The 21,273-nt window shown below is 46.8% G+C and overlaps 1 protein-coding gene across 2 annotated transcripts in view; it reads left to right on the top strand.

Moving 5' to 3' along the window:
• The first annotated feature begins 380 nt into the window (after window positions 1–380).
• gle1 (GLE1 RNA export mediator) overlaps window positions 381–21,273 on the top strand; it is a 38,859-nt gene continuing 17,966 nt past the window's right edge. For both annotated transcript variants that reach the window (XR_010958149.1, XM_067969946.1), the window contains exons 1-10: window positions 381–571; window positions 3,837–4,049; window positions 5,351–5,464; window positions 8,997–9,145; window positions 10,522–10,582; window positions 11,084–11,338; window positions 13,609–13,822; window positions 14,651–14,763; window positions 16,180–16,249; window positions 19,392–19,534. Coding sequence is in view for 1 of the 2 variants with exons in the window: in XM_067969946.1 (XP_067826047.1) it covers window positions 473–571; window positions 3,837–4,049; window positions 5,351–5,464; window positions 8,997–9,145; window positions 10,522–10,582; window positions 11,084–11,338; window positions 13,609–13,822; window positions 14,651–14,763; window positions 16,180–16,249; window positions 19,392–19,534 (1,431 nt within the window). In the remaining variant the exon portion in view is untranslated. The remainder of the gene's footprint in view (window positions 572–3,836; window positions 4,050–5,350; window positions 5,465–8,996; window positions 9,146–10,521; window positions 10,583–11,083; window positions 11,339–13,608; window positions 13,823–14,650; window positions 14,764–16,179; window positions 16,250–19,391; window positions 19,535–21,273) is intronic.

Raw genomic sequence — 21,273 nt, forward strand, 5'->3', positions numbered from 1 at the left:
CCTCAGTTTAACGTCTCATCCGAAAGACGGCGCCAGTACTGGTAGTGGGAGTGTCAGCCTGGATTTTGTGCTCGTGAGTCCGGAGTGGGGGGGGGTTAAACCCACCACCTTCTGACTGAGAGGGGAGAGTGCTGCCCAGTGAGCCACGGCTGACACCAACTATGAGAGTCGCCTGAAAGATTGTAGGCACAAATATCTGAAGTAAAGCAGAATCTTCAATGGGTTTGATTCCTATTTTTGTTGACTTCTGACTCCCAAGACCAACAAGAGCCAAATTCATCCACGCACCTCTCCCTCTCCAAGAAGCAAGGCCTGTGGTGCCTCGTTTCCATGGTTACCGTGCCGGGGGGGGGCGGCGGCGGCAGAGGCAGATACGTAACCCGGAAGCGGAAGTGGTGGCGGGGTGGATTATGGCGGAGGTGTCCGGGCGGGTTTTGCGGCTCCCGGTGTGAGTGGAGAGCGGGAGGGAAAAATGCCGGCGGAGGATAAACGATGGGAGACGCTGGATGCGCTGCGCAACTCGGAGAAAGGGCGGCTGCCGTACGAGGCGAGGTGGCAGGAGGAGGGCGATGTGAGTGCGGCTTGTCAGGGTGGTGGGAGGGCGGGAACCTGAACACAGCCCCCGGCCTCCCCACTCCCCGGCTTCCCCTCTCCCCGGCCTCCCCTCTCCCCACTCCCCGGCCTCCCCACCCCTCGTCCCCGGCCTCCCGCCCCCTCGTCCCCGCCCCTGGCCTCCCCTCCCCAGGAGAGGGCCAAATATATTTAGGGGCCAGGGATCCAGGGTGTACAGGTCACTGCACAAGTGGTGATCGGACGTCCCCTCCTGGCCCAATTTTCTTACATTTAACTCCCTCATCCTCCCTCCCCCTGGGTTTTAAGGTTAGGCCCCCTTGTTCTGGACTCTACCAGAGGAAATAGTTTCCTCCTATCTATCCTACCAACTCCTTTAATCTTAAACACCTCAATTAGATCACCCCTTAATCTTCTATACTCAAAGGAATACAAGCCTAGTCTATGCAAACTGTCCTCATAATTTCACCCCATAATTTTAGCCCGGGTATCATTCTGGTGGATCTGCGCTGCACCCCCTCCAAGGCCAATATGTCGTTCCTAAGTTGCAGCGCAGTACCTCCAGACGGGGTCTGACCAAGGCTCTGTACAACGTATAACTTTTTTATTCGTTCATGGGATGTGGGCGTCACTGGCGAGGCCGGCATTTATTGCCCATCCCTAATTGCCTTCTTGAACCGCTGCAGTCTGTGTGGTGAAGGGTCTCCCACAGTGCTGTTAGGAAGGGAGTTCCAGGATTTTGACCCAGCGACGATGAAGGAACGGCCGATATATTTCCAAGTGGGGATGGTGTGTGACTTGGAGGGGAACGTGCAGGTGGTGTTGTTCCCATGTGCCTGCTGCTCTTGTCCTTCTAGGTGGTAGAGGTCGCGGGTTTGGGAGGTGCTGTCGAAGAAGCCTTGGCGAGTTGCTGCAGTGCATCCTGTGGATGGTACACACTGCAGCCACGGTGCGCCGGTGGTGAAGAGAGTGAATGTTTAGGGTGGTGGATGGGGTGCCAATCAAGCGGGCTGCTTTGTCCTGGATGGTGTCGAGCTTCTTGAGTGTTGTTGGAGCTGCACTCATCCGGGCAAGTGGGGAGTATTCCATCACACTCCTGACTTGTGCGTTGTAGATGGTGGAAAGGCTTTCGGGAGTCAGGAGGTAAGTCATTTGCCGCAGAATACCCAGCCTCTGACCTGCTCTTCTAGCCACAGTATTTATATGGCTGGTCCAGTTAAGTTTCTGGTCAGTGGTGACCCCCAGGATGTTGATGGTGGGGGATTCAGCGATGGTAATGCCATTGAATGTCAAGGGGAGGTGGTTAGACTCTCTCTTGTTGGAGATGGTCATTGCCTGGCACTTGCCAGGCGCGAATGTTACTTGCCACTTATCAGCCCAAGCCTGGATGTTGTCCAGGTCTTGCTGCACGCGGGCTCGGACTGCTTCGTTATTTCGATTCTGGCTCGGGTGCTTTGACTTCCCCCTGTGGATTTATCTTTCGCCTCTGCTCTCTGTGCGAGGTTGGATTTCCTCACCACCTGCCTCTTCTCCCTGTGCCGTAATCCTTTCTAAACTTCTCAAAATGGTAATGCTTCATTATTATTGTAAGTTCAAGATTTCCCATCCTGCGATTCTTCTGAAAGACACTTTCTAAGGTTCTCCGGGTAACGGTGAGGACGGGTGGCCTCTTTGAGAGCAGTTATTTGCCACTCCAGCCCCTTGATGCTGTTTATCGTTTCTCTAAACAGCTTGATCTTTCGTATGGCAGAGTGCAGACGTTTTCTAACGCATCCAATCCAGAGCATGCCTTCTAGGGTCTGATCTCCACACCGGCTGGAGTAAGGGATGCCTTGGGTGGGTTGGGGCCTGGCACATTGTCCTTTCTGTTTGGGATTGGGTGTGAAGGGATATCTTCATTAGTGATTCTCTTTGTGGGATAAGCTAGGAACTGTGGGGGAGCAGAGAGATTTAGGGGCCCAAGGATGGAAATCACTAAAGCTAGTGGACAGGTACCAAATAAATGAAAAGGGCTAATGGAATGTTGGCCTTTATCTCACGAGGGGTGGAAGTTATGTCACAGTTATACCGGGCTCTGGTTAGACTCTCTTTAGAGTACGGCATTCAGTTCTGGGCACCGCACTTCAGGAAGGATATATTGACCTCGGTGGGGGTGCAGTGCAGATTCTCCAGATTGATACTGGGGCTAAAAGGGTTAAATTATGAGGACAGGTTGCATAGACTTGGTTTGTATTCCCTTAAATATCGAAGATTAAGGAGTGATCTAATTGAGGTTTTTAAGGAGTTGATAGGGTAGATAGAGAGAAACTATTTCCTCTGGTAGAGGAATCCAGAACAAGGGGGCATAACCTTAAAATTAGAGCCAGGCCGTTCGGGGGTGATGTCGGGAAGCACTTCTTCACACAAAGGGGAGTGGAAATCTATCTTTATTCTATGCATGTAGATTTTTACTGTCACTTTTATTGTTTTTTTTTTGCTTCAGTCTTTTTCTGTATTCTACTGGCATTTCCTATCGTACTATTTTTGTACACACAGCTTGAGCTAAATTGTTATACGGTTCCCACAGTATAACTCAGTGTAGTTCAAATAAGCCAGGGCAGTATTCATCCCTTTCCAATACCCTTCTCTCGCAATTGTATAAAGCAATAATGCCTTCATTGTTGTTGTGTGATTCCTAATAGAATTCACACCCTGTTCCCAGCACCAGTTGCCTTTTTGCTGCATCAGCAGATCCCGTTGGTGGTGGTGATGGTGCCAGGTGACGTGGGAGGATGTTTCCCAGGAAAGAAGCAAATGGGAGGGTGATTAAGACCGGTAAGGTGAGGGTTGGGGTAAAAAGGGAGCAATAAAGAAAGAACTTGTATTGATATAGCACCTTTCACGACCTCAGGACGTCCCAAAGCGCTTTACAGCCAATTGAGTACTTTTGGAAGTGTAGTCACTGTTGTAATGTAGGAAACACGGGAGCCAATTTGCGCACAGCAAGATCCCACAAACAGCAATGCGATAATGACCAGATAATCTGTTTTTAGTGATGTTGGTTGAGGGATAAAATATTGGCCCAGGACACAGTGAGGGGAGGGGGGGGGGGGGCTGGGTGGGGAAGGGGGAAATCAGTTTTTTTTTAAAAAATACTATTTTTTAGGGGGTAAAAAAAAATGAGTGCCCTTGTGAAGGTGATGGTGTGTTTGGATAACTGCCTCCCCCACCCCAGGTTATTTCAGGAATCTTAAGTTTTATTTCATTCTATTCTCTCTCTTTTTCAGGATGTTTTGGAACGATGCAGATCTTCCCCCAAGCTCTCTGTGACCTCGGCGTGGGTACTGGACCACTTTTCCCAACCAGAGACTCGCTCCAACACCTCAGAGAATTTAGCACCTCTGATCTACGGCCTCACTGGCAATGACCAGCTACCGGAGACGCCTGTTCCCTCTCCCGTCCCAAGAACAGAAGAAGAAACTAATAATAATAATGTACAGGTTTGTTCACCACCTTGAACCCCTTCATTAGAGACTCCTAATACACACCAAGGTGTTCATTACTCTCTGTAATTGCAGCCTAAGTAGTACTGTGGTATAAGTAGTCATTGAAATTTCTAAACATTGGTCCTCGCACTGTTCCACAATGCTAGTGTTTAGAAATTCAATAACTTTTACACTTAGGAAGCTGCTTTGCCTATTTTTACACGTCAGTTTTCTCCCCTTGCACCCCACTCCCACTAGGGTTGCCAACTCTGGTTGGATATATTCCAGGAGGTTTCATCACATGACCTCTCGCCTTAAACTGCCCCGCCCCCACGCTCCTGCCATTGGTCACCCAACAACGTCCGTCCTCGCGGTGCCCTGCCTGCCCACGGCCGATTGCAAAGCCCCATTGGATGGTTCGGGAGTTGGTCGCAGCAGCGTCCAGGAGATTAAACATTAATTCCTGGAGACTCCAGGACAATTCTGGAGGGTTGGCAACCCCTAACTCCCACAATCTTTAGGTGTCGTGCACTGTCCCCAGCCGAGACTGGCAGGTGAGCTGGTCCACTCCTCTGCCACCCCTATTCTATAACCAGTTACTGGGGGCGAGTAAGCTGCCATAGATTACTTTCAGTTGACCCTTAGGCAAGTGTTTGGCCACAGCTCTGAGCTCCACCACCCCCCCAAACAAAATAACACCATGCTTGAGAATAAGGTGCAAGTGTGCAATGAATTATGTATCAATCGAGCTCCAGCGCGATAGCCCTTATATTTTCCTCCTCCTCTGCCAACCACTACTTCTCAATTACTTACTACCCTCGTGTGTGTACAGACAAAGCTAGGAAACCCTTTGAGAGCAGCGCTGGATGATTTACTTTCCTGCTTGCTCGCTTGCATCTCTGGGATAAAATGGCCAAGATCCAATCTCGCACCAAACCTCGTGCCCTTTCACTCACTCTGTGGTGCACTATTAACACGCCGCCTTCAAAATCTGTGTTAAAGTTTAATTTTTAAAACCGGCTCCGTTAAATTAAAACATTATTTTGTCTTTCACGAAGCTTGCAGTTTTAAAGGAGATGGCACTGAATAAAGTTTTATATTAAAATGCTCCATTTTTTGTTTGACATTAGGAATAATGCTTTCAAAGTGAACTGTGGTTGCCCTTTGTTGTGTGATGTTATGTTCAGCTCCATGGAGCATGCTTAAGCCCCGTTTAATTATATTACTTCAACATGTAGGTTTCCCCTTTGCCCCCGAATCCGAATATTTTGAAGAGCTGTGCTTTATAATCTTTTCATTCCCCTTTCTATTACCAGGAGCTGGTGCAAGAGTTGAATCCAGAGCACACACTCTTTCTGCTTTCACCTGAAGCCACGCAGATCGAAGGCTATGTTAAAATGTATGAAGAAGTGCACAGAATCAAGGGCCAGGTGAGAAATGGCAGATAAATAATTGCTTGCCTTTTAAGACGATGGAAGTTTGGGAGAATAGTGTACTTGATGTTCCACCAGCACTCGGAATGCTGCTAATACACTTAGTACAGTCCCCACCACTTACAACGTCCACACTTATCATGGACAGCTGCCTATATCGGTTAAATGGCACTAACGATTAGGCATTACCATAGGCGTCAATTACAAAGGCATTACTTAAACTGCAATGAGCCCGCCGACTGTTTCATGCAGTTCAGTCAGCTGTTCGCACCTTGTTAAAGTGCAATTACCTTAGTGATGTAATGTGTCTGTCATTAAGTCCTTCCAAGACTCGGATCATGCACCCCCCCCCCCCCCCCCCCCCCGGGACCTCTAGAACTCCTGCGACGGCTGTGAGCCCTTCTTGTCAAGCTCCTCGTCGTTAGGGATGACAAGTTGCAGGTGCAGGGGGATGATGCACAACTCCTTGTTTCCACCTTGAGGTGGTGAAAAGAGGCTCTGCGGAGATCTGTGGCCCAATCATGTGACTATTCTTCAAGTCCTAACAATTATTCAGCATAATAGGGCAATCTAAACTCTGCTTATTTTAAGACCCTAACCTATTTTTCAATTAGAAACGGTTTAGTTTGAAGAGATCATCGACCAGTCGTTTTCAAATCGTTGCGCTCCGGGGCCTCCCCCCCGCGGGCCGTCGCGCCCCCGGGGGCCTCCCCCCCGCGGGCCGTCGCGCCCCCGGGGGCCTCCCCCCCGCGGGCCGTCGCGCCCCCGGGGGCCTCCCCCCCGCGGGCCGTCGCGCCCCCGGGGGCCTCCCCCCCGCGGGCCGTCGCGCCCCCGGGGGCCTCCCCCCCGCGGGCCGTCGCGCCCCCGGGGGCCTCCCCCCCGCGGGCCGTCGCGCCCCCGGGGGCCTCCCCCCCGCGGGCCGTCGCGCCCCCGGGGGCCTCCCCCCCGCGGGCCGTCGCGCCCCCGGGGGCCTCCCCCCCGCGGGCCGTCGCGCCCCCGGGGGCCTCCCCCCCGCGGGCCGTCGCGCCCCCGGGGGCCTCCCCCCCGCGGCCCGTCGCGCCCCCGTCTTAACTACGAAAGATAGCATCAGTTACCCGAAAGCAAGCAGGCCCTCTCGATGTATAAGAACACTCTACATGGAAATGAAGTGCTGGTACGTCAACAGGTAAAAGTATAGAATATAGTACTCTTGAAAGTCTGCACTTGTTGCCTGTAGTATGTCCAGCCCAGATAGATGAAAATTTGTTCTCCTCACAGATCCCTAAGGTTCATGAATTCCAGTTTGAAAACTATACTGTCGATTAGTTAAATAATAAAACCGGTCGTGTTCTCCTTTTTCCTTTAAACTTTTTTTCCCGTGCTCTGTTTCATAATTTTTTGATTTCTGACCTGAAGCAGGAACAGATTGGTGAGCCCATTGTTCCACTCTTTGATAATTGCTCAATCTTTGATAATCAACTCAAACGATCACATTCCTCTGCAGCCATTCTGCAGCCCTCTTTAGTATTCTAGACCCGTCTAGGATCTTTGTAAACAAATTCAGCCAAATCCAGCGAGCATTGCAACACTGTAACTTTGCCAGATGCTGAGTTGTCTTGAGAGCTGGAATGATTTATAGTCCTGGCACCTGATCTGATTTCCTGGATTCCACTCCCAAATCCTGCGTGCCTTCTTTTGCTGACAGTCCTGCATCTGTTTGTTTTTGTGTGTCTGGTTATTCAGCACAGTGTGATACCAGAACTGAGAGGTTGTACCTATCAGGAAAGATTGAACAGGCAGGGGCTCTTTTCTCTAGAAAAGAGAAGGCCGAGGTCCTTTAAGATTATGGAAGGGTAGATGTAGAGAAGATGTTTCCACTTGTGGGGGAGACCAAAACTAGGGGCCATAAATATAAGATAGTCACTGATAAATCCAATGGGCAATTCAAGAGAAACTTCTTTACCCAGAGAGTGGTGAGAATGTGGAACTCGCTACCACAAGGAGTAGTTGAAGCGAATAACATAGATGTAGTTAAGGGGAAGCTAGATAAATGAATGAGGGAGAAAGGAATAAAAGGATTTGCCGATAGGGTTAGATGAAGGGCGGGAGGAGGCTCGTATGGAGCATAAACTCTGGCACAGACCAGTTGGGCCGAATGGTTTGTGTCTGTGATGTACATTCTATGTAATTCATTTGCTGAAAAAAAACTTTTTTCTCCCATTGCTCCTCCTTTCGAATGGAAGCCGGGGCACGGTTCCATGGATAATAGAATCTCTGATACCATCGCCAAGTGAGGCAGGACAGTGACTGGTTGGGGGGGGGGTGGGGTGGAGGGGTGCAGGTGCAGTAAAAACTGAACCCCATCATGCCCTCGTCCAGCACCCGGGCTTCTAGGAGTCAGATGGCTGCATTTACTTCGTTCTGCCCCGCCCCATTAGCCCAAGACGCACCAAGGCCAGTTGCCGCACTGTGTCTATTGTTGCCTTTGGCTGCGATCAGCTGCCTCAACAAACCTTCCTGGTCTGTGTAGCTCAAGTGAGATATCACCTGCTGATCCATTCGAGAAGGCGAGGTACACTTCGCTACTTCTAATGCCAGGTGACTTTGGTTAGACCTCATTCAGTCACAGTGTAAAAATATGAAAGAAAATAATAATTGAAATCACTTGGTTTGAAGTAGTTCAATAAAACTGGTTTTGCTATAGTACGCAGGTACGGTATCCTCTCCTTCCCCACCCAAAACCCCTCCAAGTGATTTAAAATGCATTTACCGTGATGATATTATTGCAGGGGGCCTCAGTGTGAGTTTCCTTTAATATGTTTGAAGGTGTACACGAGCAATGACGGACAGGAAAAGACCCTCTGGTCCATCCGGCCTGTCCCACACAATTGTGATACCTTGTGCATCGCAATATATACACTCCCCACCTGAAACCATGTGAAAAGCAGTTTAATACACAACACCCAGCATTTTTATTTCATTTATGTGGTTATGTACAAAAGCCAAGAAGTGATGTTGAATTTGTTTGGGACAGAACTTGTCAAACTTTTGCTGAGCTCCCCTTCGGAGATTCATGCCCCGTGCAGACCCCCACCTTTCTAAGAAACGGTATTTTTGCATAGAACAAGAGGGCTTTATTTTCTTAGCTAACATAAAGTGTACAGTAATAACGGTATCAGTGTCAAATATAACCACAAGATCAGACGAGGCTCAAAATGTGGGAAGATGGTTATGGCACAACAAAATTGAGCATTATTTGTTTAAAAAAAAAACCCTCCTGCAATAAAAATCACCAGAATCTAGGCCCTGGACACGTGCTGATGTTAATTACACAACTGAGATTACACAGAATGTGCAGCAGCGGTGACTTGACCAACATTCCTCCCTCAACCAAAAGCAGATTAACCGGTCGTGCATCTTAATTCTGTGGTTTGAGGGATCTTGCTGTGCGCAATCGGCTGCACTCCTAAAAGTAATCCATCGATCGTGAAGTCCCATGGACGTGACAGGGCGCTACATCAATGCAAGTACGTTCTGTCTTTCTTCCCAGGCTGAACTGAAGCATCGTCAGGAACTGCAGCAGAAAACTGTCCAGGGTTTCTCCAACACAGCTGCTGAATTATTGAAACGATTTGAAGAATCCCTGGAGCTCCGGCGACGCCAGGAATATGAGGCGATGCGGGACATGATGGAGAAAGGGTAGGAAGTGCGAGAGTGTGTGTGCGCTGTAGGGGGTGGGAGGGGCGAGTTTCTTCCCAACTTTCCGATCCCTTACTGCTTGTGGTTAAATAACAAAACAGGCCTCTGTTAATCGACCTCAATAATTGACTACAGGTGATGAGTGAGAGTAACTCTAAGGCAACTTGTAATCTGGTGTTTATCCCTAACGTCTGCTTTGCATTTTTACCCCTTCTCCCCTTTTGAAAGGTATGATTGCAATCCAGAAATCAATAGTTAATGAATTAGGAGTCGATCAGTATATTTTTCTTCTTCCTCTTCAAGCCTCTACAGACCCATCACAACAAGAAGGTCGTGGGCTCAAACTGCACTCCAGACTCTTGAATCCCATAATCCAGGCTGACCCTCCCAGTGCCAGTACTGGGGGAGTGCTGCACTGTCGGAGGTGCCGTCTTTCGGATGAGACATTAACCCAAGGCCCCAGGTGGACGTGAAAGATCCCATGGCACTATTTCGAAGAAGAGCAGGGGAGTTCACCCCGGTGTCCTGGCCAATATGTATCCCTCAACCAACACCTAAAAACAGCCCATCGATCTCATTGCTGTTTGTGGGATCTTGCTGTGTGCAAATTGGCTGCTGTGTTTCCTACATTACAACAGTGACTACACTGAAAGAAGTACTTAATTGGCTGTAAAGTGCTTTGAGATGTCCTGAGGTCGCAAAAGGCGCCATATAAATGCAAGTTTTTCTTTTTCATCTGTAACTTGGGACAATAAAGATATTGCAAGGAACACATTGTTTAAACTGAATCCTTATTCTATGCATGCAAGGTGAAAATAAATATGTTTCTTGTGTGCATGGTTGAAGCAGAACAGAGCATTAACTGCAGAGGCATCTTGATTCAGAAGTGCTTTCACTGTTATTTGGTGATCAATTTGGCAGACAGAGGCTGACACTGGGCAGATGTTTGGTTTAACCTCTGAATGCTATTGGGGACTTCCCATTAGAGTAGCAGACATCTCAACTTTTACAACTGATGTTAGTTTCCAATTTATTCTTTTAAATAGGAAAGGTAAGCCTGATGTGCTTTTGAATAAATTAACCAGAATCTCCCTTTCAAGTAGGACCTTAGTTGTTCAAAATGATTTTATAGTTATTCCCAGTGTTAGAATCATACAGCACAGAAAGAGGCCATTTGGCCTATCATGCCTGTGCCGGCACTTTGAAAGAGCTATCCAATTAGTCCCACCCCCGCTCTTTCCCCATAGCCCTGGAAATGTTTTTTTTTGTATTGTATATAAATACAAGCCAAATCTGTAAAGCTCTCATGTTGGGGAGGGAGGGGGGGGTGGGGGGAATGAATGTGGAGTGTGACATCTAAAACCTTTCTTTTATAGGTCAATCGAAGCTCAAGGACGTCAAGAAAAGTTAAAGGAAGAGCATCGACGCAGAGCAAAGGTATTCCGCAATGAAACCTACCACACTCTGTATTACGGAGTTGTCAGTGAGCCCTGTCTTTGAGGAAATTACAGGGTAATTTGATAGCGGTGTTTAAAATCATGAAGGGATGGGACAGAGTAGATGGAATGCTTCCAGTGATTGAGGGGACCAGAATCGGGGGATATAGATAAAAGATTAAAAGTGAGAAATTTAGGTCAGAGAGCAGGAGAAACTTTTTTTTTCTCCATACAGGTTGTATGAACATGCGAAAATGACGGGCAGGAAAAGTCCAGCTGGTCCATCAAGCCTGCCCCCACACACCATGATGGCTGGAGCATCGTGACTAGGCACTAGTTAAGAGGAAATGTTAACTGAAATACTAACTAGCCTGTTTCGGGTGCTGCCTGACCCATTTGTCAGTACTTCCAGCAAATTCACTTTTCTTACTTCTGATTTCCTGGTGTTTCTTTCCATCTCCGTTGTTTCGCTATCTCTCATTGTCCTTTTTGTTCTGTGCAGAACCTGAATCTGAAGCTTCGGGAAGCTGAACAGCAGAGGCTGAGGCAGGAGGAGCTGGAGCGTCAGAGACAGGCGGAATGCCGGGAGCGAGTCCGCCGCCTGAATGCCATCCAGGCGGAAGTGCTGCACCTGAATATGCAGATTGAGCCCTACTTCAAGCAGAAAGAGCTGGTGGGGCTGGACCTCTCGGGCTACAGCAACCGCGGCAACCAGCTCTGCAGCCTCGTGTCGAGGGTTATTAAGCTCCCGTCGGAGGTGCGTGCAATTGTGTGAATGGGATTAGGCACTGGCTGCCGTAACATCTGTTGTAAGAGTCAGTTCTCAAGTATGGAGGGGGGGGGAGGAGGAGGAGGAGTGCTGATTGCTCAATGAGTTAGCGAAAGCCCAAACAGGAACATCCCAGGTTTTATCAGTCAGCCTGTGCTGAGCTGGCTGATCTCAGGGCGGTAGTAGGGGCATTCCGATTGACTTCAGTGCCCTAGGGGAGCAGTTAGCGGCTGTCACTGGGACTCATCGCTGCCCTACTGTGTGTGTGTGTATACGGACTGTTGATGAGGCTTGGCTGTGATTCTTTCCCACCCTCCACCCCCTGCTGTTCAAATGGCCTGTGGACACTCACTGTTGAGGCTTTGGTGAATAATAATTGCTGGAGACTTCCTGGTTCCCATGGAAACCTAACTTGATACGGAGTCAACGTCTTTGAGAGATGAGGAGGGAGAAAATTGGATTTCTCTGTAGCGTCTTTTGGAGCCTCTCAACCAACTTCAAACACTGGGCTGATCCAAAAAAAAAGTGTTTTTTTTTTGCTGCTTGTTTGTTGGTTCAACAACGACTTGCATTTATGCAGTGCCTTTAACGTAGCGAAACGCCGCAAGGCGCCTCACAGGAGCGATTATCAAACAAAATTTGACACGGAGCCACATAAGGAGATGTGACCAAAACCTTGGTCAAAAATGTAGGTTTTAAGGAGGTTCGTTGAAAAACAAAGGATTTAGACTGACTGGTAGTTTTTAAAATTATTACCATTGTGTTTTTTGATGATGGTTTTGAGGACAGGGAGGAGCAGGAAGAGCTGTTCCACATCATGTTCATCACTTGTTGTATATAACATAAAAGTTATTGGACTGCTTTCTGGTGAATGAGGAAGATTAAACCTAACCCAAGTGTACAGTACCTTTTTGCTATTTTGAAATATCTCTTAAGACCTTGTACTTTCAGTATGGCCAAATATGAACTTTTATTTTTACAATTCAAAAGTGAATTTTGAATATCCTGTTTGTTTTTAAAAAACATGCCCTACCTCCTCTTAAAGGATTTGTAGTACATGTCCCACCAGGTACAGAAGGGCAAGGACGGAAAATGAGTCGGAACGTTCAGTGAGCTCTACAGGCCAACAGCCCCCAAAGTTTGGTCGCTGCAGAGTCAACTGTTAAGCTGCTGCAGTTGACTGCGGTTCCCACTCCCGATCGTTATTCAGCAATAGTGGAAATCCTGCCCTAAATAGACACCTCCCACCACCCTGTGTTACGCACTCCTATAGGCATGAGTACAAGCCTGGAATACAAAGGGATGGAAGTTATGTTACGGTTATATAAAGCTCTGGTTAGACCCCATTTGGAGTACTGCATTCAGTTCTGGGCACCGCACCTCAGGAAGGATATAGTGGCCTTGGAGGAGCAGGAAGAGCTGTTCCACATCACGTTCATCTGTTGTATTTAACATCAAAATTATTAGACTGGGGGTGCAGAGTAGATTCACTAGAAGATACCTGGGCCAAAAGGGTAAATTATGAGGACAGGTTGCATAGACTAGGCTTGTTTTCCCTCAAATAAAGAAGATTAAGGGGCGATCTAATTGAGGTGTTTAAGATGATTAAAGGAATTGATGGAGATAAATGATTTCCTCTGTTGGGGAGTCTAGAATAAAGGGGCATAACCTTAAAATTAGAGCTGGGCTGTTCAGAGGTGATGTCAGGAGGCACTTCTTCACACAAAGGGTAGTGGAAATCTGGAACTCCCCACCCCCCCACCCCACACCCCCAAAAAAGCTTTTGAGGCTGGGGGGGTCAATTGAAAATTTCAAAACTGAGATTGATAGATTTTTGTTAGGCAAGGCTATTAAGGGTTACAGAACCAAGGCGGTAAATGGAGTTAAGATACAGATCATCCATGATTTAACTGAATGGCGGAACAGGTACGAGGGGCTGAATGGCCTCCTCTTGTTCCTGTGTTCCTAATTCCTGCTGGAAAGCGCCAGTGTGTGAACACTGGATGAGAGCACGATTGAGTTTGGCTGTGATCTCTGAGCCTGTGAGTAGACTGTTGACGCGCTCAACATCGTGCACGTGAAGAATGGTGACTTGGACAAGGGGTAGGGCGGCCAGTGCCCGTGGAACCGTACTTCAGCGAGAATCGGCACCTTCGCAAGAGGAGTGTTGCAGGAGGGGAGAAAATTGGGGGTGGGGGGAAACAATAAGGACTGAACTACATTTGTTGCATTGTCAATCTACCCATTTCTTTTTGTAGGGCGGATTGCCACTTCAGGAGGACATGTTGAATGCGGAGCGAGCCCTGCAGCAAATGCGAGATCTGATCACTGCCATGCATGAGAAAATTGCCGCTGCAGCTGCAGAGAGGAAGAGGATAAAAGAAGAGGAGGAGAAAGCACTTCAGAAAAAGCAGGAAATCAAAACTGAAACAGCAGCACCAGCTCCCCAACAAAAGACCTGTCGTAAAGAAGGTATAGTGATGGTGTTGTAGCCCTCGTGGGAAGTCTGTTTGATGATGAGTGGGATTTAAATGGTGGCATTCCAGGGCGGGGTGAGGGGAGATGGGAAACGTCACACTTAATGCCCTTCTGAGGCTGGGGCCGAGGTGCATTGTTGAAGCAAGTGTTAGAAGGAGCTTTGTTGTCTGACTGCTACGTCTGACCTGTGAAGTGCCGGATGTTGGCAGTGGGTGTCGGAAATGGCATTCTTCAACGTTCCGCAACTTGAGCAGACAAAATAGTACGTGCCCTGGTTCAGTGGTAAGAGTGCTACCAACTGAGCCCAGCTGACACACAGGCAGCCCTTTGCAGAGCTCAATTTGATTGAGTTTAAATTTAGCTGCCCAAGAGGGGACTGGAGCTACTGCTTCTGAGATGAGAGCAATTAGCAATTTCGCTCACCTGATTTTTGAATCATCTTACCCTATTGGAGTCTGTTTCTCTGTCAGGTCTTCAATCAGAAATGTGAAAATCATTTTATGTTTTCAGGCCTTCGTCTGTGTAGCTCGGTTGCAGAGTTCCTTTGTAGAGAGCACTTTTATCCGTAAAAGTGACCACGAAGCTATGGGATTGTTGTAAAAACCCTACTGGTTCCTGCCAACTGGTAGCATAGCGGTTATGTTACTGGTCTAATAATCCAGAGAACGTGAATTTGTATTCTGTTTGTAACATCTGGATATAAAGAGAATCTCTTAGAATTATTAAAACAAACATGATGCAGGCTAATCTGTCTCTGAAATCTGCTAAACTTTGATTAGTTCAAGATGAACCATCTGTTTTATGTTTTAATTTAAACGACAGGGCTACAGATAAAGGCAGATTCAAGCAGTTTACAGTGGTACCAACAGTTGCAGGATATGTGTGACCAATGTGCAGCATCCATTAATGATCTTAACAACAGCAAGGATACTAAGGTAAAATAATGTAAAGTACTTTTTTAAAAAATTGTATTGTGATGTGTTTTTGCTCCCAGGCCACCCCTCTACTTACGTTGGCAGTGCAGTCCATGTCACATAGGAACGTAGGAACAGGAGGAGGCCATTCAGCCCCTCAAGCCTGCTCACTTAGATCATGGCTGATCTGTATATCAACTCCATCTCTTTGCATTGGTTCCGTAACCCTTAATATCCTTGCCTAACAAATATCTATCAATTTCAGTTTTGACATTTTTAATTGACCACCTAGCTTTTTGGGGTAAGAGAGTTCCAGATTTCCACCACCCTTAGTGTGAAGAAGTGCTTCCTAACATCACCCCTGAACGGCCTGGCTCTAATTTTAAGGTTATGCCCCCTTGTTCTGGACTCCTCCCACCAGAGGAAATAGTTTCTCTCTATCTACCCTATCAAATCCTTTAATCATCTTAAACACCTCGATTAGATCATCCCTTATTCTTCTATATTCGAGGGAATACAAGCCTAGCCTATGCAATCTGTCCTCATAATTTAACCCTTTTAGCCCAGGTATCATTCTCGTGAACTGCGTTGCACAAAGGTTGTTAGGACATGAGATGCTCTACCAGAAACAGTGGTGGAAGCAGAATCCATGATCGCGTTTAAGAGACAAGTGAGTAACTTTTCAAAAGGGAACGTTTACCTCAACTCTCGAGAGATGGCACAAGTACAATGGGCTCAATAGCCTCTTTCTGTGCTGTACGATTCTTCGAACGTCTCGGCCGGTAACGTTGACGTCACTCTGAGCAGTTGATGGAATGACTGTCTTGCAGTGGAGCAATGTGTGTTTTCGGTTTTTACTCTTGCTGCTGTCTCGAGGTGACGCGCTGTTCTGTGGTAAAAGGCTTTATCGAGCGACCTGGCTGCTTGACGGAACTCACTTTGCTGTGGCTGAGTACTAGGAGAGTCTTGAGGTTCGGAGTTCAAGCTACCTTACTGTTCCTTCATAGTCGTCTAGTCTGACTTTTTAAAAAAAAAAAAATTCCATATGCAATCGCAATGCAGGGCAGGACTGCAGCTTTCTCCTGTAACAGGTGGGCGGTAACTGCAAGTTGGAATGCAAGATTCTGCTTTCTGTGCCTTATGAGTTTTGTTGGGCTACAGTCCAGTTGCTTTAGAGAGCATCTCAATCTGGAGGAAGCTCTTGATGCAAATGAATGAGGAATTCCTGCCCACTAAATCATTCGAGCAAGATAGGTGTGCTACAGCATAGAGCAGTCTGCAATCTAGCAGCCTGGTTAGGGGTTTGCTGAATGAAGGAAAGGCAGGTTACAAAAAGTCACAAAGAAGAAATAGCAACCAAAAAAAAATTCCTTTCATTTTGCTTCCATTTAGTAGTGATCCGCTCCTGAAACAGATTACATGTGCATTCATTTCCAGGTGAAGAAGATTAAAATGGATCTTCAGAAAACAGCAACTATTCCTGTTGGTCAGATCTCCTCCATTGCAGGTGAGTGGCAATCGTTCCTGATTTGCTTATTTAATAATGGCATAATTTACGTAGTTAGTATTCTTGTTCCTCTCCTACTGCTAGCCCCTCCCTCTAAGTCCTTCAGCTGTCTCCCACCACATTCCCTCTTTTGGTTCCTTTATCCCATACTAGTTATTCGATACCTTTTTTCTCCTCTTGCCTCCCCTTCTCTATTGAAGGTGTTGACTCCTTGCATGGGTATGGTTCCAGAAGCCTTGGTCTCCCTGCCGCATCGTGCTCAGGTGGGCATTATCGAAGGGTGAGCCTTGATGGTCTCAGGCTATAGACTGGGGGAGGGGGGGGGAGAAAGACAGCCGAGACTGGTCCAGTGTTTGCTTCTCGCGCCTGTATGTGCACTTCCAGTGGGAGATCATTTAATAGCAATCAGGAATCAGAAGCCGACTGTCGTGTTCTTTCTCCTACCCTAGCTGAGATCACCCCACGCAGCACAGACTGGGGACTGAACAAGGGAGCTTCCTGCTCCGTGTGGTTCAGCTTTATTTTATTGTGTAAATTCGCTGAGCTATCGGGAAGTTGATGTTTTACATTTATCTGTATTGATCTGTATCTTTCATCTAGTGGTCCAGTTAATTAGGAGATCTAAATTTACCAGGTTTACCAGACTGATTCCTGGGATGGCAGGGCTGACGTATGAGGAGAGATGGGGTCGACTAGGCCTATATTCACTAGCGTTTAGAAGAATGAGAGGTGATCTCATCGAGACATATAAAATTCTAACAGGACTAGAACACTAGATGCAGGGAGGATGTTCCCGATGGCTGGGGAGTCCAGAACCAGGGATCACAGTCTCAGGATATGGGGTTTGTCATTTAGAACCAAGATGAGGAGAAATTTCTTCACTCAGAGGGTGGTGAACCTGTGTAATTCTCTACCACAGAAGGCAGTGGAGGCCAAGTTATTAGGTGTATTCAAGAAGGAGATAGATATATCTCTTAATGCTAAAGGGATATGGGGATAAAGCGGGAGCAGGGTACTGAGTTAGACGATCAGCAGTGATCATTTTGAATGGCGGAGCAGGCCCGAAGGGCCAAATGGCCTACTCTTGCTCCTATTTTCTATGTTTCTAAATCCTTCTCAATCTGATTGCATTATGTCTTTTTTTTCTGCTTCCTGTTGATGCAAATGTTGGAATTTTGCATACAATACCCACATTCAAGTCGTGAATATATAAAAATAATGGGGTTCCCTAATGGTTCAGCTGGTTAAAGCCGTGAGTAGCAGCGAATATCCCAACTTCAGCCCCCGGTCTTGAGTTATCGTCTCAGCCTGGTCTATGGAGGGAGCACTCCTTTCCTCACAGTGCCTCTGGGTTAGAAAGGGCAAAATTGGCCCTTTTTTCAGGAATCCTTGCTGGAGGTACATGTGTATTACTGTTGGATTAGGATAGCATTAAGAATTGACTGTGATGCCCTCCGTGGTAAAATGGCATGCTAAGATTGAGTGCCCAGGATCGCTTATCGTGATAGCCACTTGGGTGACGTTTTGCTTTTTTGGCGCTATGGACCAAAGTCTTCAGTGGGGGGGGGGGAAGGCGGGGGGAGGTGCGTGGGGGTGGGTGTAGTGAAGAGAGGAGAAAACTGGTGTAAAAGAAACTAAAACTAGAAACGATTGGGTTGCTCCTCAGTGGGATAGTGGGTAAGAGCCTGGTCATGTATTAAATCATTACAGATCGGAAGGTCCTCGGTTCAACTGTTGGTCGGCTTTTAGCTAGAGCAAGAGTTGGGTTCAGTGCCATTGGGCCAGAAGGGGCAAAAATCACTCGGGGTTCCCACTCCTGATTAATATTTTAGGAAGAAAGACTTGCGTTTATATCGTGCCTTTCACGACCTCAGGACGTCCCAAAGTGTTTTACAGCCAATGAAGTACTTTTTAAAGTGTAGTCACTGTTGTAATGTTGGAACCTTGGCAGCCAGTTTGCGCACAGCAAGAGCCCACAACCAGCAACGTGATAATGACCGGATAATTCGTTTTTTTTTAAATTGAGATGTTGTTTGAGGGATAAATATTGATTAGGAAACCGGGGAGAACTCCCCTGCTCCTCTTCAAATTGTTCCATGGGATCTTTTACGTCCACCTGAGAGGGCAGACAGAGCCTCAGTTTAACATCTCATCCGAAAGAATGTACCTCCGACAGCACTCCCTCAGTACTGCCCCGAAGTACCAGCCTGGATTATGCGCTCAAGTCTCTGGAGTGCGACTCGAACCCACAACCTTGTGACTCAGAGGCAAAAGTGCGGCTGCTGAGCCATGGCTGACTCTGTGTGGATGTCAGGCGAGAACAGGATTGGGTTCAGCTATGATGCCTGCCGATGCTCATTTCTTGACTCCCACTTGAAAGGTGGCCACTTGAATGAGATGCTGGAGGGCTGCTGACATCCATGGAACTGGCAAGAGTTGGCACCATCAAAAGTGGAGAGGAAATTGGGAAGGAGGGAGAAAAGAAACATTTAATAACAAGGATCTCAATGTTAATCCCTGGGGCACTCTGTTTGTAACATCTTTCCAGACTGAGACTTTTCCATTCAGGATTACCATTTATTTCCTGTTTTTAAGCCAATTAGTATAGCGCCTTTCTATTCTGCGACCCCTTACCTTAGCCATTAAATTCTCCTGCCCATCATGTCCGTACCATAATAAACCATTTGTGTACAGTAACATTTGCTGCAGTTACAGCTTCAAAGTACATGGTCCTTAAATCTTTCTTTGGGATTAACAGTGGGAAATCAGGACATTGTTCACACAAAGTGATCGACACATGGACTGGACCTCCAGATAAAGCAGGAAAGGCGCAAACTCAGGAATCATTTAAGAAACAATTGAATGCTGTAATGGAGGGGGAGAGTCAACAGACGAATTAGATAGGCCGAATGGCCGCCATCATCCGTATTTACCCAGTGAAATGAGGACTGTCAAAAATGTTAGTGACCTACATAAGTAGAACATAACTGGTGTAGTTATGCAGTATGGAAGTAATACTTGTGTTGAAATATTAAAGCTCCACGCAAATACTACGCAGTATGAAATTTATTTCAATTCTCGTATTATTCTTGTGCCTGAACTGTAAAAGCCATTCAAGTAAATTCTCTAATTTTTTTTTCAGGGTCTCACCTCCGTGAAATCTTCGACAAAATCAACAACCTACTCTTGGGCAAGCAAATATCGTCGAGTGGGAAGATGGTGTCGATTGCTCAGCACCCGCAGGGACAGGAATTTGTCTGTTACAAACTGGCAGAAAAATTTGTGGTGAGCAAGTGCAAATTACTGCATGTGATTTGAGCTTGCAAGGTCAAACTAAGGACCTACTATCATATCTGTGTAGTGCATTAGACCATATATATATATATAATATATCAAACAAATCTGCACATGCCATTTAATGAAAGAAAGGCATGCATTTATATAGCACCTTTTACAACCTCAGGACGTCCCAAAGCACGTTACAGCCAATGAAGTATTTTTGAGGTGTAGTCGTAATTTAGAAAACGTGGCAGCCAGTTTACGCACAGCAAGGTCCCACAAACAGCATTGAGATAAATGACCAGTTCATTTTTTTCATTGATGTTGGTTGAGGGATAAATATTGGCCAGGACACCGGGGAGAACTCCCCTGCTCTTTTTCAAAATAGTGCCGTGGGGTACTTTTACGTCCACCTGAGAGGGCAGATGGGGCCTCAGTTTAACGTCTCTTTCGAAAGACGGCCCCTCCGACAGTGCAGCGCTCTCTCGGTTCTGCACTGAAGTGTCAGCCTAGAGTATGCGCTCGAGTCTCTGGAGTGTGGGACTTAAACCCACATCCTTCTGACTCGGGCGAAAGTGCTGCCCACTGAGTCACAATAAAGAGTTAACCGTTTAAGTTTCAATGAAATTTAAAATGACTTTACCCCTTTCCTCCTCATTCCTCAGGCTTCATCTAACTTCACTGTCCAGTGGTGATGGCCTGGTAACTTATTCCTAGGTTTCCAGTGATCTTACTTATTCAGTAGGTTTGAGTTCCCGAGCCTTTCTCCCCCCTTGGAGTTCTGCTGTCCTACCCAACGTTCTTCCCTCACCCAATACCACCAGAACCAATTTAATTGCCCATTCGTTTGCTGTTTTGTGGGATCTTGCTGTATGCAAAATGGCAGCCATTTTTGCCTATATAACAATAGTAAATCATTCATTGTACCATGAAGCATTTTGAGACTTGATATACATTTATTGTAGCTAGGTGCAGCATTTTTTCTTTAAAGAAGAGTGAAACACTAAGATATATTGGGACAGGTTCTTAGCCTTCTATTATGAGTATGCAGGTTCACTTTGTGCCATAATGGCTTTATCGTACAATCATAGAAATTTATGGCACAGGATGAGGCCATTCGACCCATCGTGTCTGTGCCAGCCGATAAAGAGCTATCCAGCCTAATCCCACTTTTCAGCTCTTGGTCCGTAGCCTTGTAGGTTGTGGCACTTCAAGTGCACATCCAAGTACTTTTTAAATGCGCTTAGCGTTTCTGCTTCTACCACCCTTTCAGGCAGTGAGTTCCAGACCCCCACTACCCTCTGGGTGAAATAATATCTCCTCAACTCCCCTCTAATCCTTCTACCAATTACTTTAACTCTATGCCCCTGCTAAGGGAAATAGGTCCTCCCTATCCACCCTATCTAGGCCCCTCATAATTTTATACACCTCAAATAAATCTCCCCTCAGCCTCCTCTGTTCCAAAGAAAACAACCCCAGCCTATCCAATCTTTTCTCATAGCTAAAATTCTCCAGCCCTGGGAACATCCTTGTACATCTCTGTACCCTCTCTAGTGCAATCACATCTTTCCTGTAATGTGGTGACCGGAACTGTACACAGTACTCAAGCTGTGGCCTCACTGGTGTTTTATACAGTTCTAGCATAATCTACCTGCTCTTACATTCTATGACTTGGCTAATAAAGGCAATTGTCCTGTATGCCTCCTTAACCACCTTATCTACCTGTCCTGCTACCTTCAGGGATC

The sequence above is a fragment of the Heptranchias perlo genome, chromosome 31 (assembly GCF_035084215.1).
Source record: "Heptranchias perlo isolate sHepPer1 chromosome 31, sHepPer1.hap1, whole genome shotgun sequence".
Lineage (NCBI taxonomy): Eukaryota > Metazoa > Chordata > Chondrichthyes > Hexanchiformes > Hexanchidae > Heptranchias > Heptranchias perlo.